This window comes from Anabrus simplex, chromosome 11 (genome assembly GCF_040414725.1).
Source record: "Anabrus simplex isolate iqAnaSimp1 chromosome 11, ASM4041472v1, whole genome shotgun sequence".
NCBI classification, from domain to species: Eukaryota; Metazoa; Arthropoda; class Insecta; order Orthoptera; family Tettigoniidae; genus Anabrus; species Anabrus simplex.
In genome coordinates, this window is record NC_090275.1 from 11,803,731 (window position 1) to 11,823,179 (window position 19,449).

Sequence of the window (19,449 nt, forward strand, 5' to 3'; positions counted from 1 at the left end):
CAGCATGTCAACAAACCTACATGTCTTAACAACGTTATAGGAACATATCAAATGAGATGGTCCATAGAGGTCCAATATCAACATTGTATATTTAACTTCAACTACAACCTCGCACTTCTTCATCAAAGTGAACCACAACATCACCATATGCTATTGACTTACTTTTATCTTATGTAAACAAATAATTACAGGTCACTTGATCATCTTTCAACATTATTTTATTCAACATTATGTTTTAAAAAATACGATTTTGATTGTCATTCTCATTATTATCTAATTCTAACTGCTGGTCGGTCAACATCATTTTATAGCAATTTTTACCACTTGTCTATAACAAACTGTTGCTCTATTCATTTTACTTATAATAGTGGTCTTCCAATGTCACTATTGCAAATACTTTCACCAAATGTAAACTTCTCACTCTAAGCACAGTCTTTAAAACCAACATTGTACTAGTCTTTTACCAGATGTTAATTTTCTCTCAAGTCTCTTCAAGGCCTTTTATAAATTAGTTTTATTTTATTTCTATGTAAATCAGATGCCTGATTTTATTTCAAGGTTAAACCCATGGCTGACGATGCCTATATGTAAGGTGAAACGTACCATTTTAATTAACATGTCAATGTAATTCAACAAAGACAAGATTTATTGTATTGATAAGGTGGTCAAATTAATAAAATAACTTACTGTTATTATTCCAATCAAATATCATCAATAAGGATCAAAAATGATATTTATCACATGTAACATACCACTTAGTCGAGCAGCTCCTCTTCTTTCTCCCAATTCTTTCCAGCCCAAAGTTTGCAACATTTTTGTAACATTACTCTTTTGTAGGAAATCACCCAGAACAAATCTAGCTGAAGATCTTTCCTTATATTAAAACCTAGATACTTACAATGATACCCAAAAGGAACTTTCACCCCATCATCATCATCATCATCATCAAAGGCATTTATTCATCAACGAATATATAGTACATAAATATAATGTCATTTGGACGTATTAACTGTGTCGTCTCAGATGGCTGAACGGTCCGAGTCTGAGCCTATCCTCGGCTGTAGTTTCCCAGTTGACCGCATCAATATGACACTTTTTGAGATTATACATTAGAACATCCTTATATCGTTTAAGCTGCCCTCCATCAACGTATTATTACTCTATACAGAATAACATCATCTGCAAAAAGCCTTACCTCTCATTCCACTTCTTTACTCAGATCATTTATATATATAAGAAAACAAAGGTCCCAATAATACTGCCTTAAGGAATTCCCCTCTTAATTATTACAGGGTCAGATAAAGCTTCACCTACAGTAATTCTCTGAGATCTATTTTCTAGAAATATACCAACCCATTCAGTCACTCTTTTGTCTAGTCCAATTGTACTCATTTTTGCCAGTAGTCTCCCAGGATCCACCCTATCAAATGCTTTGGATAGGTCAATCGCGATACAGTCCATTTGACCTGAATCCAAGATATCTGCTATATCTTGCTTGAATCCTACAAGTTGAGCTTCAGTGGAATAACCTTGCCTAAAACCAAACTGCCTTCTATTGTACCAGTTATTAATTTTGCAAACACGTCTAATACAATCAGAAAGAATGCCTTCCCAAAACTTACATGCAACGCATTCTCTATTGTACCTGATTTTTGTACTTTGTAGTCCACCCTTGTTATTCGAGCTGATGAGCTCTTTAACTGTTATTTGTTGTTGTTTATTCAGATTATTTATCAAATTTTAAAAACTCGAAAAGGAAAGAAATAAAATTTTAAATTTAGTGTTTTAATAATTATACTCTCATCTTTTCTCTGTCCACGCCAGCACCTTCTTACACCTCTCTGGTCCAATAAATCCCCAGAACCCAAGCTATCAACAGAGGTCATCACCGTAATGAATAAGCAAATTCTTAAGGGAAGTTGTCCGGATCCATGCCTAAATGGTTAGTGTGTTGGCCTTTGGTCACAGGAGTCCCGGATTCGATTCCTGGCAGGAACAAAGATTTTAACCTTAATTGGTTAATTTCCTCATCACGACACGCAGGTCGCCTACAAGCGCCAAATCAAAGGACCTGCATCTGGCGAGCTGAACTTGTCCTTGGACACTCCCGGCACTAAAAGCCATACGCCATTTCATTTCAAGAGAAGTCGTGAAGGTCCAAATTGGCAAATTTTGACATTTTCACTTTTTTTTTTTTTTTAATACATTTTATTAACGTATGAATCATTCAGTTTAATGTGGCATTTGTTTCATACAAATACTTAAATATTTACTATTTTAAATAATTTATTTAACATATAGATGCACTTCTATTTCAAGATATGTTTTGTGCAATATATCACTGATTTAGACATATCTCAGGGACTACTCACTCTAGAAGGCTGTGGTTTGGCATGTTTTGAAGAGAAATATCTTTTATTTGTTGGTCACCCTGCTTGAGCTGCAAGCGCAAGCTGCAGTGTTGTTTTGGCGGAGAATTTAAGCTTCTATTCTCCAGTAGATGAGCTTTAGTGAAACTTTTACTTTTAAATGCAATTTACTCAACACTTTTTTCCAAAACAAATGCTCCCTTTTCTCAGAAACTACAGGGTGCAATTTCCATGAAATGTTTACCAAAGGTTTGTGATACTGTTGTAGTAGCATGGATGTACTTAGTTGACATTTCTGGAATAGTTCATATTTCAGAATAAAACATCTGGAGAAAAAAATGTAAAAATTGGAAAATGTTTTAAAAAATCATAACTTCCTAGCACATTTTTAAAAGCTATTCTAGAGCAGTGTATGCAAAAGACATGAGTTGACATAATATTAAAAAATCATATTTCTACATTCATTGGCTACTGAGAAAAAGGTTCATTTATTCAGCTATTTTAATACTGATAAGTTACAGCATTACGACTCCCCTTAAATTAAAAAATGAAATATGAAACGTAAGTAAAGCACATTGCCTGTACAGAAAGCACCACAATATTCCCCTCATGTTTTTCTTAGAAACTGATACTTATTTAGCTTTACACCAATTTTAAGCCTACCTTTTCATCCTTATCATCACAGTCAACAATAGGCCCATTTTCAGCTTCAAATTCTTTCAGAACAGCATCCAGATTGTAACGGCGACGATAATTGACAAAGAAGCTTCGTAAATGGGCTTCTGTCTTGGTGCCAAGAACCTCAGCAATGGCTTTGAAGTCTTTCCCATACTTCCGTACACCTGCAGAAGGTTCAGGAAAATTACAAAAATATGAACAATGCTGCACTCACTTTACAGAAGAGAAATTCTAATTTTAAAAACTTCACACCTTGAACAGCAAGAAGGAGTTCATCATTAGTCCAGCGAGCGTTGATTCTGGCATTTGTATCCGGAGGACGGAGGTCATCGATTCCTTCGGCTGTTTTCCTCTTGTATGCACTTAAGCTCTGTTTATTGTTTTGAACCTACAAGACAAATCATTAATCTAATGAGTGATGTTAAGATAGGCAACACCAAAATCCAAAAAGAGAAGTGACATATTAAAGAAATCTGAAAGAGAAATGAGTATATACACATTTACAAAATAATAATATTTAACTCCACATGTGGAAATATCAGAGAACAATTAAAATATATTGCGGTTCCACCTATTCAAAACAAGAAAACTTATTAATGCAAGGTTACATTATAAGTCAATCACAATTGGGACCGGTTTCGACCTCTAGTGAGGGTCATCTTCAGCCTGTCGTTCAAAAGGTGCAAGGTAAAAATAAAGATGCTCTACCAAAAGTGCTTAATCTGTGTCCAAGTAGGGGATGGAAGATCAGATTGGTTTGAAACCAAAAGGAGTCCATCAGGGTAGAGCCCTGTTACCACTCCTGTTCATCATTGTTATGGATCGGATCATAAAGTCCATCAAAGAACATAGCAAAGAGCCTAACACTAATAATTGCATATGATGTTCTGATCTGCGGAGAATATGAAGCAGAAGTACAGGAGAAAATAAATCTTTGGAATGGCAAGTTTAAAGAATTACAAGATATTAGAACCATTCCGTATTAACTGTTTTCACTTTACAAAGGAAATTGAATTTGTCCTCCTATTAAATATATACACATCTCCATAATTAGATGGAGTAATAATAGTCATACATGTTTCAACTCGTTTGAGCCATCTTCAATGAAAATAAGTGAAAATAGGTTAAGTTTCCTTTACATAACTGATGCTAAAAATATGTTAAAACATAGTGAAGAAAAGAATGAAAACAAATGAGACAAGACGGAATTAAAATACGTGATTATGGCGAGGTTGTGGACCTCTTAGTCTAAAACGTGCAGTGTGTTACAATTAATAAACGAGGACGAATTCACTGAGCTAAAATTTAAAACGACAGTCTGTCTTCGTTGATTCACCATCACAAATAGTTAAGAGGACAGCGAAAACTTGAGAAACTATGTTTGTTTGTGTTTTTTTTTTTTTTTTTTTTTTTTTTTTTTTTTTGCTTTTACAGCATACCGACACAGTTAGGTTTTATGGTGACAATGGGACAGGAAAGGGCTAAGACTGGGAAGGAAGCGGCCGTGGCCTTAATTAAGGTACAGCCCCAGCATTTGCGTGGTGTGAAAATGGGAAACCATGGAAAACCATCTTCAGGGCTGCCGACAGTGGGGTTCGAACCCACTATCTCCCGAATACTGGATACTGAATTTTTACACTATTGAGATTCTTCCACCGTTTTGATACTCAATAGTGTAAAAATTTAGTGATTAGATTTTGATACGGAAAATGAAGCTGATTACTTGCAATTGCAATACTGGATACTGGCCGCACTTAAGCGACTGTAGCCATCGAGCTCGGTGGAACCATGTTTGAGAAGAAAACAAAATGTCAGATAAAATGTATGTGACATAGTGGAAACCACCCATGAAGTTGAAATCTGTAATGGAAAAAATTAGGTTGTATGAGAAACTTGATCTAGTAATTAAAAAATAAGTGTGAAGAAATCTTTAAAATTATTTATTATATAGCTGTCCTCTCAAACGGCCTGACCTTCTCAAATTTAATGGTCCCGTTCTCACTGATCGTGTCTATTGTTGGCTCAGGGTGTGTTTGCGTGGATGAGAGGAGTGAAGGGGGAAGGGGAGGGGGTGGGGAGAAAGTGGGTGGGGGAGAGAGAGAGGAGTGGTGTTGAGTTGGAGAGAAGGAGCTGGGGTTTCCTTTGTAAAGTTTACAGAAAATGGACTAAACATCAGTAAAACAAACCTGTTAAATTGACTATCAACAGAAAAGGCACAAATTCAAACATTTTCCTGGAGGGAACTCTACTGGAATCTGTTTCTAACCTAAAATACCTTGGAAGTATAATTTCAAAAGATAATACAGTAAACCAAGAATGACTTAACCCTTATACTGCCACGCCCGAGATATCTCGGGCGCGGTAATACGCCAAGTCCTTTTGCGCCCCAGATAACTTGTCGGTAACTTTCGCTAAAATTCTGAGACCGGGCGAGTTGGCCGTGCGCGTAGAGGTGCGCGGCTGTGAGCTTGCATCCGGAAGATAGTAGGTTCGAATCCCACTATCGGCAGCCCTGAAGATGGTTTTCCGTGGTTTCCCATTTTCACACCAGGCAAATGCTGGGGCTGTACCTTAATTAAGGCCACGGCCGCTTCCTTCCAACTCCTAGGCCTTTCCTATCCCATCGTCAGCATAAGACCTATCTGTGTCGGTGCGACGTAAAGCTCCTAGAAAAAAAAAGAAAGAAAATCTGAGAAGGAAATATATACCTTTGGAGTTTTCTTTGCTTTTCAAACTTGGGTGGCAACACGCTACATCTTTTAGCAGCATAATGGACCATCAGTCAAAATGGAGCCTGCATTTTAACACTATCTGCGGTCAAATATCTGAAATAATGCACTCGGCTCAGTGCGCAATCAAGGTTGGCAGTCCCGTAAAGCACCTGCGTCCAGGGTTTGTAAAAATGGCTTCAAGTAGCGGACGGCACGTTCTCTCCGAGTTCAAACTTATAGAAGCTGTGAATACACTTGAATCGGAAGACAAGTGTACAGGTATCAGTGATTTGGGTAGTGATTACAGTCCTTGTGCTGAGCCTCAAGTACCACCTCCACAAACCAGGAAGAGAATTCCTTCCGAACCTGATTTATTTCAATGGCACATTAGTAATATGATTGATGACAGTTCATCGGATATATAATTCGGTGTGATTCATGATGAACCAGCGGCTTTAGTGCTTCTTTTCACGAGAAATTATGGAGCATATAGCAGTTGGAACAAACAAGTACTTTATATTTGTTATGCAAACAATACCATCGTCTCCAAGTTCAAGGCTACAGAAATGGAGGGAAACCACACCTGAAGAACTGTACACCTTTTCTGCCGTGACAATGCTTATGGCAAGAATGAAGAAACTTACAATTCTTGAATACTGGTCAACTGATCCTCTAATTATGACACCGCAGTCTCGGATTTCACGTTCTAGAGACAGGTATCCTATTATTGCGGTTGTTACATTTCAATGACAACAACAGTCAGCTTGTAGGTGACTGGCTGTATAAAATAAAGCCTGTAATTGACCATCTCAGAAACAAGTTCAGAGAAACATTCACCCTGTTTGAAAACATTTGCATTGATGAAAGTTTGATGCTTTTCAAAGGCAGGCTTTCATTCATACAGTTTATCCCATCAAAGAGACACAGATTTGGAATAAAGACATTTGTTATCCGTCATTGTGAGACCGGATGTGTGCTGGATTTTGTTTACACAGGGTCAACTACAGAAATAATTCCTGAACGTGAAATGAGGGTATCAGATGCAGTTGTCTTGACGCTAACTGAAAGGTACTTCTATAAAGGACAAACATTGTGGATACATAACTGGTATTCAAGTCCACAACTGTACAATCACATACACAAAAACAAAACCAATACGTGGTACAGTCAGGAAAAACAGGAGGGGTATGCCGAAATTTACTACAAAATTGAAGAAAGGACAAACAATCAAGAGCGACAGATAACACGATTGCCATCAGGTGGTTCGATCGTAGGGAAGTTTGTATGCTGACCACACGACATACTGACAACATGAGACCTACAGGGAAGACGGACAGACAGACAAGACTGTCTGTAAAGAAACCCCATTGCATTACTGACTATAACAAGTATATGGGGCCTGCTGACCGGTCAGACATGATGATCAGTACTATCGAGTGTGGGCGGAAGTCAATGAAATGTTAGCGAGAGTTCTTTTTCCACCAGCTGGACGTCACTGTTCTAAATTCTCTTCAATGTCAAAACTCGACAGAACATATCTCTAGCAGATTTCCAGCTACAGCTTATAAAGGAACTCATCCAGAAGTATCACGTATCTAGACAAACCAGTAAAAGCGGACGTCCTACACCTGCTGACCAACCACTCAGACTGACGGAGAGACATTTCCCATCACCTGTACAACCTACTCCAAAGAAGAAATTTCCTACAAGATGCTGCCATGTCTGCTCCAACACAACAACTGGCAAAAAGAAGAGGCGAGAAACTCGATACATGTGCGTCAGATGTGACGTGGCTCTCTGTGTTCACCTCTGCTTCGAAATATACCACATATTAGTGAAGTTTTGAAGACAGACACATTGGAGTGTCTGCTGTAAATTATGAAACAATTTGGTGTAAATTAGGTGAGTTGATATTTTAGAACTTGGTGTTTTCACTACTTTTCTTATTTTGGTGAACCCTGACTTAAAATTTAATTTTTGTTACATTATTAAATAATGAAATGTTCTTTGATTGCTTTTTTTTAAAGGAAATAATTATTCATAAGCTCATAACCGATCTAATCAAGACAATGACCAGTGAGAACTTTGACTATTATGGACAACCCTGATTTGTACAATAGCTCAAATATCTCACACTCATAATTTTGAAAGAGCGTTGTGCAATTTGATGAGAATATAGCACTTGTGAAAGAGGAATATAGAACTTTTTATAGGAAAGTGTATTATTGGCTCCCATGGACAACCCTGATTTTCTCTGTAGGTAATTTTTGTGGAAAAAATAAAACTGAAAGCTGTTCTGGAATTATTTTGCCAGTTCATATGAAATATCTTGCACAATTTACATATATTTCATGTATTTTGAAGTATTATGCCTTTGCTGGCAGGACCTAGTGTTTACAGTGCACTATGTCTTCTGTTATGGGCTAGAGCAATTTAGACCAATAGATGTTTGAAGTAATATGAATTCCGCTACCACGTTATTTGATTCCAACGAGGTATTGAACTGTCTCTGTCTTATCCTTGGCTATGAAAGTGACTAAGGTATGGTTTTTTTTTTTTTTTTTTGCTAGTTGCTTTACATCGCACCGACACAGATAGGTCTTATGGCGATGATGGGACAAGGAAGGGCTAGGAGTAGGAAGGAAGCGGCCGTGGCCTTAATTAAGGTACAGCCCCAGCATTTGCCTGGTGTGAAAATGGGAAACCACGGAAAACCATTTTCAGGGCCGCCGACAGTGGGATTCGAACCCACCATCTCCCGAATACTGGACACTAGCCGCACTTAAGCGACTGCAGCTATCGAGCTCGGTGACTAAGGTATGAACGATGCTGGTAATGCCATTCCGTCTCCAGCCAGTCCCTGCTATGAATGGTGTGAAAATGTTGCTCATAGGGTCTGTTGGTGCATGCATTTTGGTGGGCTTGGCAGAATGATACCTGATAGTGGCTTCTGTCTCAGTGAGGAAAGCAACGGGAAACTACCTCACTCCTCATTTTCCTAGTAAGCCTCTTCAGTGATGCCTAGGCCATCTATGACAGCTGATGGCGGAGCTGTTGAGGATACAACCAGCCTTAAGCCCCATTCACAATGCAAACGTAACGTAACGTAAAATTAACGTTAACTTAGAAGTTAGCGGCCATCTTATCTAATGGAACCATTCACAATGCGCCGACGTAAACTTAACTGCGAGTCCGTAAAATTAAGGGATTGCAAACTCCAAGCTCTTGCGGTTAATTTTACGTTAACTTTAAGAACCAGCCAATCAGAGCAGAGGTAAACATTGTATGTTGTGCACAATATAATGACTTCATTCGACGAAACACTTGTACTTCTCTTTCAAAATAATCCTTGTATGTATGTATGTATGATAGAAGGAAAAAGAATTACAAATATGCTGTACCGGAAAATAATAGGTGGAAATAAATATCTTGTAGCAAAGCAATCTGATGGTAAATGGGGGAAGACAAGCTCGCAGCGCTGGCGAACGGACGAGACAATCCCTGTCATAAATAAAACAGTGTCCCTGTATATTTCTTAACGTTATGACGGACTACTAGTTTATGAAAACGATATCATCCAAACAAATAGATCCAAACATCTCATCGAGGTGTGATAGATAGGGTCATAGATGTCAGTAAAGGAGACGTTACATTTCTTGTTATTAGAAAAGGGGAAGCGAATCGTAAGAAAAGCAAACAGTTCAGATTTCAATCGCATGCCCAAAATGAACTGATGAGGGTCATTTCTTACAGTTGATTACCGAAATCGCCCTGAGATAAACTCCTTTGATTCAAGGGATGAACCCATTTTCTGCACCGTTGTTTAGATCGCCTTTTCAGGTACCGTAGGCCTACACAGCTCCCAGGAGCAAAGCAATAGATGTTTGAAGTAATATGAATTCCGCTACTACGTTGTTTGATTCCAACGAGGTATTGAAATATAAAACTGCTAGATAGCCCAAAACTCGACTTCTGTGCTAAATAACATGGCAGTGTTTTGATTGGCTGCTGTGTACTGTTTACGTTAATGTTATGGTTACATTACGTCGTTAAGTTTACGGTTACGTTTGCATTGTGAATGAGGCTTTAGGGCTGAAGACTGAACATACAACATATTTTTTAAAAATAATTCAGCATGGAGGGGTCAGATAGTCTCTCACAATATTAGCAGCGAAAAGGTTAATAGGACTCAGAAAGTTTCTCAATTTTATTTTCAATTGAGAAATCTACTCTGGGATGCTAAAATACAGCAAAAAGCAAAATTGACCATGTTTTATACCTACTTCATTCCAATTCTTACATATGGACTCGAAACATGTACCTGCATAACAAGGGAAATAGTAAAATCCAGTCAGCAGAAATGAAATTCGTCAAAACAATGAACCAAAGACCACGAAGGACAAGATTAGAAATGGAGCAAACAGGGAGGAGGCTGGCATGAAAATACCTGTTACCGAGTTTTTAGGAGGACACCGGCTACAAAGATTTGGACATGTTATGAGGATGGACGGAACAAGAACAAGAAGGAATTACTTTGACAAAGCAGTGAAAGGGGAGAGGCCAATTGGGAGACCAAGGAATCAATGGATAGACGCAGTGAAATCGGAGGTCAGAGGTGAGATATTTGCGGAAAGTTGCCGGGAAAACTCGAAGAGACCATATTAGGAACATCACAGTGAGAGATGAGCTTCAGCAGGAGCCAATAATGGATGTCATTGAGAGGAGAGGATTGGTCACCTACAAAGGATGGAAGATGAAAGGAAAGCGAAGCAGGTGTGGCAAGCCAGACCAACAGGAAGAAGAACACAAGGGAGGCCATGGATTGAATGGGAGGAGTACATCTTGGGACTGATCAGGAAGCAAGGGAAGACCCTGGATGAGGTTCAGAGAATGGCGCACGACAAAAGAAACTTTAGTAAATGGCTGAAATGTCCCGACGCCTAACAGCACAAAGGGAGAAGAAGAAGAAAGGAGTAACTACTTTCCAAATCTTTAGTAAGTTCATGGAACATTACACAAGTCACCTTATTACTGCCACTTACACCATAAACTTCTCTCTCATAAGACACCTTTACATGTTGCTGAATTTGACCCTGTAAGTTGTTTAACCAGAATAAGTCTCTCTTTGAACTGAGCAAAGGCAAGGAACTAAAAATGCCATTTTATTCCCGGCAACCCCAATCAAGCATTTTTTATAGTTTACTGTTCTTATAACTGTACATTAATTTTATCAACTTGAAGATTCATTATTTTTCTGCCCTCAGAAACTTGAACAACAACAAAGAAATGTGTATGCCCATTTTCTGATGAAGGAGATACTTAAAAATTAAGGGCACGGCAATGACAAGATATTTCTTTATCTTATGACATCACAGCATTTTGCACTCTACATATAAATTAAATATGAAAATAAAATGTCTAACTTTCTTAGGCAACTGGCATCGCAATTCTCAGAACTTACTTATCGTATGGCTTTTAGTGTCGGGAGTGTCTGAGAACATGTTCGGCTCGCCTGGTACAGCTCTTTCTACACTGCCAGGAAGAAAAAACACCCACAAACCATGCAACCTCCTCTGGCACCAGGGTGTAATATGTGTATGCTGAGGGGTTATTATGCTAGTGGTTCAGCGATCAGATGGCGCTCAGGAGGCCTGTCCGTGCACACTACTTTGACTCTGCAGGCAGTATCTGTGCTGAGGTTAGAGGTTAGAGGTGAACAGTGTTTGCAACATTCATTCTAGGGTAGACAATCACACCCTGCAAACGAGTACATGCTCCTGTTGAACAACTGCAGCCATTTGAACGGGGTCGCATTATGGGCCTGTGGGAAGCTGGATGGCCGTATTGACGGATTGTTGCACATGTTGGGCACAATGTATTGGTGGTGTGTTGCTGCTTTCAGCAGTGGTCTGTGAAACATTCCCACACCCATAGACCAGGCTCCAGACGTCCGTGTAGTACAGACGCACGTCAAGATCGACACATTGTACGAGTAACGCTGGCCGACTGAACATCATCCAGGAAAGGAATCTGATTACATGTTGCACTGGTTGTGTCACCAAGGACCATTGGGAACTGCCTACTTGCAGCAGGATTACTATCATGTGTGCCTCTGGCCAGGCTATCACTGACACCACAACACTGCCAAGCACGGCTAGTCTGGTGTCTTGAAAAGAGTCGGCTGCAGAGGGGAATGGTGCTCTGGTGTATTCAGTGATGAGAGTAGGTTCTGTCTGTAAGCAAGTGATGGACGTACACATGTACGACGCAGACCTGGTAAGCGGCCTATTCCAGATTGCATTCGTCCACGACGCTGGCTTTTTGCGATCCAGGTGAATGAGGTTTTACTATATTAACATTAAAAGCGAACTGGGACTGTGTGTATGACTAGCAACCTGCTTCATAGCAATTTACTAACAAAAAGCCAAGCTTTTACGAAGACCTTAGACCTATGGGATGATAAAATCTCTGTTCCTTCCAGATCAAAGGCTCTTTGGGTATATATAAAAAAAAAACACTATGCTAAAACCATAATTCTGTTAGTGCAAAGTTAAACCGCAAGAAGTGGAAACCTACTGTCATATCTGATGGTGGTCTTTCGTAAAAGGACAAGTTTGCAAGATATATTCATTAGAAATTTCATTTCTTGCGAGTAAAAGAAAACTACAACAGAAGTTTGTGACAGAAAATGATTTGAGCAACTAAATTGAAATGATAAATCTTTTATCTGTATTCATGTTTGATAACACACACACATACTCAAAATAAAGAATGGTCAATATTATTCCCTTTGTAGTTATTGATAACGACCCCCTTCAGTGATGATGCACAATCACTCCCTAAAGACTCAAGAAATGCAGGAATGAAACAATTTGATCAATGAAAATATATTTTGCAATCATCAGTCATTTGTTTTTCAAGAAAACATTTGCTTATAATAGAGAGTCTAAATAACTCCGCCATTGTCCGGTCCCAAGTCCGGAATGAGAAAGGAGGAGGGTTTGCTGGTCTGGCACCCAGCTGTAAAACTGCCAAAGCTGAGTGTTAGACGGCGGGAAATAACCTGACTCCGTAAGGGGGCCAACGGCTTCGGGCGAATGAACCCCTTTGGGAAATGCCACTGGAATACATTATGCAGCGTCTGTTCTCCAGGTTACGGGCGGCTGCACAAGGCGTCTGTACTCCAGAGGAGCGGCCTCATTATCACCTCACTGGATCACATCCAGAGTTGTAATTCGGGACCTAATCCCACACAGGTGACACCTTGACAGTCAACCATGGAAGGTCTTTTAAGGAATACTCCACCGGCTGAACCAAGAGTTCAGAGAAGGCAGCATTCAGATACGGTGGGCTGGCACCGGAAAGATACAGTGAAGTCGGAGGCACAGAAATACCCCAGTACCACATACACAAACGAGACAAAATCAAGAATCAAACCAAAGCAGATAACCTACTTCTCTACACACAATATAAACTCACTCATGCAAACCGGTAAACTAAAAGTGATCACCAACATAATGGACCAACACAAAATTCTTATCATGGGATTACAGGAAATTAGAAACACAGACCAGGATGCCTTGGAATCTCAAGGGTACAGACTTTATAATAAAACTCAATCAAGGGACTATTACAAAACCCTTCAGAAAGCAGCTCCAAAAATATGAACCCCCGACCCTACTGATGAAGGATGAAAATGGTAAGCTTGCTCATAACAATAAAGACAATTCTGGCTAAATATTTCAGCAAGCTTTTAAATTGTGTGGAACCTATAGAACTCCTTCATTTGGACACCAACACCCCGATAAAAACACCACCAGAGAACATCAATCCCCCCCCCCCCCCCCACAATAAAGGAAGTCTAGCAAGGTCTGAAAAAATTACAAAACTACAAAGCGCCAGGAGAAGATCAGACCTTTGCGGAAATCTGGAAATATGCAGGAACATCAGCAAAAGTTGCCCTACATCAACAACTTGTCTCTATCTGGATTAAAGAAGAACTACCAGAACACTGGACAACAGCCCTCATTCACCCACTGCACAAAAAAGGAGGCAAAACTGACCCTAATAACTACAGGGGAATCTCGCTCCTAGACATAACATACAAAATCTTTTCAATAATCATCCTTAATAGGATAAGTTTACAACTTGAGAAAGAACTAGGAGAATATCAAGGAGGTTTCAGACCCTGGAGGAGCTGTCCTGATCAGATCATGAGTCTCAAGTTGATAATGGACTATAACAAGAGAAGAAACAGAGATATCCTGATAACATTTGTAGATTTCAAGAAAGCTTACGATTGCATCCGTAGAGAATCTCTGTTTAAAATTTTAAGACACCTTGGACTACACCCCAAATTAATAAACATGATAAAATTAACTCTCACCAACACCAAATCAAAAGTGAAGTTTAGGGGTGAAACATCAGAGATATTCAAAATTAAAACCGGACTACGGCAGGGAGATGGGCTCTCACCACTATTATTTAATTGTGCTCTAGAAATGGTAATGAGGGAATGGTTTAGGAAATGTCCCCCTAAAATAAAGATTGGCCAAAAAATCAAAACAAATTGCCTGGGTTTTGCTGACAATTTAGCATTACTAGCAGTGGACATAAAAGAAGCAAAAAACCAGATATCAGAACTTCAAAACATTGCAAATAAAATTGGCCTCAAAATATCATTTGGAAAAACGGAAATTATGCCCCAAAAACCAACACAACTAAAAGAAGTTACCATAAATGTTAATAAAATCAAAATAGTAACTCAATTTAAATATCTTGGAGAAGTAATAACACATAACCTAAATGAAAAAATCTCAATCCAAACAAGAACAAATAGATTAGCTAAAGCACAAAAATTAACAAAGGATATCTGAAAAAAAAAAAAAAAAAATCGTCTCACAATAAATACAAAAATTAAACACTACAACACAGTTATAAAACCGGAAGCTACATATGCAGAAGAAATACTTTTTTACCTGAATAAACAATCAAAGACTGACAGACTTCAGAAAATTGAAAGGAGGATTGGAAGAACCTGCATCAATAAAAAATACCAGAAAGATGGACAGTGGCGGTTAATACCTAACAAAGTCGTGTACAAAGAGCTAGAACCCATTACAGATAATATGCGTAAGAGGAGACTGGGATTCTTTGGACATATCATGAGGATGCAGGATTCGAAACGTCTGAAACAACTAGTACAACACAATCTCGTCTCAAAAAATACCACAACAGGATGTAAATGGATCAGAGAAATAAGGGAGGATCTGAAGGAAATAGGCCTTACAACAGAAGACACCACACATAAGATAAAATTGAATACAAAACTCAAGAATACAAACGTCCGCTTTACCCTTACACAAAACAAACCAACACCACGCATATTTTCAACTGAGGAAAGGGCACGAAGATCGGAACGTCTGAAGAAGTACTGGGAGGACCGCAAAGCCCGAACAATCCCTTCAAAGAGACCTGAACGACGGACTGCCGAAAGTGATCCTATGTGGTCATAAAAGAAGAAGAAAAAGAGCCTAAATCATGAACTCTGCATGATCACCATCTTAAATGGCATTCAGACGAGGCATCCATGGACGTTATTATATGCGGACGAAGTCATACTAGCTGATGAGACAAGCGAGGCCCTCGAACAGCAAGTACAAGAATGGAAGATGCGTCTTGTGCCAGGCCCATAAACGTCCACTGGACTGCAATAACATGTAGTGTGTGATTTACCACCCTAAATGATGCTCTCCCATTGACCTAGAGACCACAGGTGACATGTTCCACATCACCGTAATCGGTGCTGAGAGATAGGTTTCATGATCCTTAGTATAGGTGCAGCAACATGCCCATGAAATCCAAGTACTAACACCTCTCGATGAAATGGTACGAATATTGGTAATCATTTCCAGATGTCAACCTTATGTCGGCAGGCTCAGTTTCTAACAAAGCTTCTCAGTTTGACTTCACCACACAATGAAGGCATCAGAAGTCCCCATCTAATATTTTAGCTTCCTTGGCTGAGGTGGAATTTTATAACTCCCTGGCATTTCTATTTCACCACACCACTTCACTACTCACGATTGAACAAAGTATCTGAAACTCGCCAGAAATTTCATGGCGGAAGGACCAAGCCAGTGGACACTGATATCATGCCCCGTTCCATCTCAGTGAGCTCTCGTTGTACATATATTTAAATCATTGTAGGTAGTAAACATTTCTACTGAGTGTGTAAGACAGGCTTGAGTGATGCACGGAATCAATCTACTTTCCTCTCAGTGGGTGTTCAGTCACTAAAGACTATGTAGTGCATGTTTCCAATTATGATTTCAGTTAAGATTTTCACTGAGTAAGGATTTGCTACACTTGAGACATACACTATTAAACTTGTTAATTATCTGAATAAACAGTTCTTTGGAACCAGTTAGTAAAGATGATAAAACACAAACTAACTCTCCTTAAAATGTTTTCAAGACTTCATTCTCTTCCTTTCATTACTTCATGCAAGCTCTAACCAACCAAAGCTATAATCAGGATAGAGTAACATTTCTAATACAGTGAATATTAATATCAAAACAACATACTCTAACCCTGCACTTCTCAATACAAATACAATATTATTTTTATATTCTTCATATTTCACAATGGGAGAGAAATTAACTGCATGCATCTGACATTGCTATCCTACAATCTTTAGACACATCATAATATGCAGGTGATAAAACTGAACATTTTAAAACATTGAGCACTTGGTGATTCACAGACCACATATTTTAACTCTATGGTATGCTCCACTAAGTCAAATCAGTAGTATGATATAGGCCTGCTGTAAAATTCAGAACACTATGAACACAGAAATAGAAACAATTACTGCTTGCTATTTGTTTTACACCGCACTGACAGACAGATCTTATGGCAATGATAGGATAAGAACGAGAATACCATCTTCTGGGCTGCCAACAGCAGAGTTCGAACCCACTATCCCCTGAATGTAAGTTCACAGCTATGCGATCTAAAATGCTTAGCCAACCTGTTTGGTCTTCTATTAAGCATTTTCAATAACAGTCACAGACAACTTCCTGTGAGAAGATACAGGATGTCCACTCTGTGACAGTTCAATAGTTCCTACATGTCAATATTTGAACAGTTTTATATGGTGAAGCACTATCACCCAACACTTCCATTATCTCCAAACGACAAAGACATCTACTTCTGCCACAAAGAAGTTCAATTTTCACGTACTGCTGTTCAACTTACATCCATCTTGGAGCACAGCTAACAGTACACTAACTCCATCGTGTCTTATTAACCAACCCCCAAAGAAGACAAGATGCCATAGCTCGGTGAGGATTATGAGCAAAATATAACATCGTTGCCATGACTAATGAAATGACCCCCGTATTTCAATGGCTGCGCAAAGTTCAAAGCTAAAAGTTTCTGAAGTGCTTGAATATTTAGATCTTTCAAGACAGCGACAGTAACTTCAGTGCCAAAACTGATTCTGATTTTATTGGAAGTGCTGACTGTATTCCTGAAGACTACAGTCACAGTAGATCACAGTGTATCTGACAGAGAAGAGGATGAGATTAATGGAAGTGGCATGTGCAGTGAGTAAATTTGCCATACTTCATGAGTGAATTGTAGTACACAAATTAGAGATATTAAAATTCAGAACTGAATGTCCTTTCTTTCAGGTTTAACAGTCAAGAAGCAATATAAAATAATGTGTGATATTTCTGCAATTTAGAACAAATTTTTAATTTAGATATAGAAGATATTTTACATTCAGGAGGCCAAAAGGGGACTGTATTGCCGTTGACCTATCCAAAGCTTCTAATAGGGTAGATTATGGGAGGCTGCTGACAAAAATAAGGACTGCTGAACTAGACAAAAGAGTGGTTGAATGGGTGGCTAAGTTTCTAGAAAACAGAACTGAACGAGAGTAGTAAATAAATTACAGGATTGTGAACAACTGCAAAAGAAAAAAGACCTCGACAATGTGGAGAGATGGTCAGCAGAAAATTTTATGATGGTAAATGGGATTGAAAGTCAGGCTGTAATTTTTACCAATAAGAAAAGTCCTTTCAGTTTTAACTGTCTTGATGGGGTGAAAGTACTTCATGGGGATCACTAGAAGTACTAAGCTGCCTATGGATCAGTGGTAGATTGTTGGCCTTAGACTGCCAAGATTGAGGGGTTCAAACCCGGCAGAGGTAGTTGGATTTTTGAAGGGCGGAGAAAAGTCCATTTAACAATCCGTGTTGTGCGACATCAGCAAGTATAAGATCTCTGATGACATATGGTGTTCACCCGGCAGAATTAATTAAAAATCAGCCATGAACGCCCAAGAGAGATTCAGTTTACTCTGCCATCTAGCAGGCCAAGAGTAAAACAAGATGTTGAAATTCATGAGCAGGAGGGGAGATGGTGACAAACTGAAATGCCCACATATGGTACCTAAGGCCATATGGTTATCATTACTGTAATTACTTAGGTGTTAATATAAGGAAAGATCATCGGGGTATTAACATTAATGAGATTGTATATCAAGGTTTCAGAACTCTTCGTATGGTTATGAGGGTATTTAGGGGTTGTAGTAAGGATGGAAAGGAGAGGGCATATAAGTCTTTGGTAAGACCACCATTACAGTATGGTTTCACTATGGCCCCACACCAGGATTACTTGATATGAGAACAGGGAAAGAACCAAAGGAAAGCAGCATGACATGATCTGGGTGGTTTCTGCAAAAGAGCAATGTTACTTTGGGCTGCCAAGATTTGGGAGCAAGGAGAAGAGCTGCTCGACTACCGGCACCTTCTGAGCTAAGAAGTTATTATGTTAATAAAACCACCTTTCCAATACACAATAGTCCTTTATATTTAGGATAAAACTATCAATAGAAATTACAAGTAGAGCATGTTTCGCTCAATCTTAGTGAGCATCATCAGCTAAAGATAACTTAATCCATGGTGGGTCAGGGCCCTGATCCCGGTATATATAACGAAAAAACGTCTAATATTGCATTGATAAAATATGAATTTTAACAATTTAAAAATAATCAATAAGATTATATGTCTATTAAAACAAATATTGATCTTTAAAATTACTTAAAATTTAAGTGGAATGAATGACTTGAAAATGTTACTATAATATGTAGTGATTAATTGTTCGTATAAAACAATGACCATAATAATCTTCACTCAATGGCACTAGACTGTTTGTGATTAAAAACAGTTATTCACATAAGGGTGAGCTCTTGTAATGAACTATGATGTTAATGAATATTGAATTTTCACGACCGCATTGTAATCGAAACAGACTTTCAACGTATTAGGTCGTGTTACGTACATGTAGTACGTGTTGAAGAGATGTTAAGTACAGAACAAAAATGGCCAGCCGGACATCAGTGGGATCCGAACCCACAACCTGCCGATTTCACGTCGGTTGCTCTACCAATTGAGCTATGGTGGCCTAGGCCATCTTTGTTCTGTTTGAAAGGATCTGAGCTACAGGTCTGGCAATGCTGCTAGCACACTGTAGAGTGCGTTTAAGTCGCCTGTTGTGGGGCATGTCAATGAATATTGAATTTTCATTTGAAGCCCGATATTAACATACTACTAACATAAATAATGTTTGAAATACAACACGAGGGAGTCCTATAAGGTTATTTACGCCGATCTGGACAACGT

At 38.8% G+C, this 19,449-nt stretch overlaps 1 protein-coding gene across 4 annotated transcripts in view; it reads right to left on the reverse strand.

The window, feature by feature from the left end:
* LOC136883537 (REST corepressor) overlaps nucleotides 1-19,449 on the reverse strand; it is a 230,794-nt gene that overhangs the window by 20,789 nt on the left and 190,556 nt on the right. For all 4 annotated transcript variants that reach the window (XM_067155907.2, XM_067155908.2, XM_067155905.2 and 1 more), the window contains 2 exons: nucleotides 3,300-3,435; nucleotides 3,033-3,211 (listed from right to left, as the gene is read on the reverse strand). In XM_067155907.2, coding sequence (XP_067012008.2) covers nucleotides 3,033-3,211; nucleotides 3,300-3,435 — 315 coding nt within the window. The remainder of the gene's footprint in view (nucleotides 1-3,032; nucleotides 3,212-3,299; nucleotides 3,436-19,449) is intronic.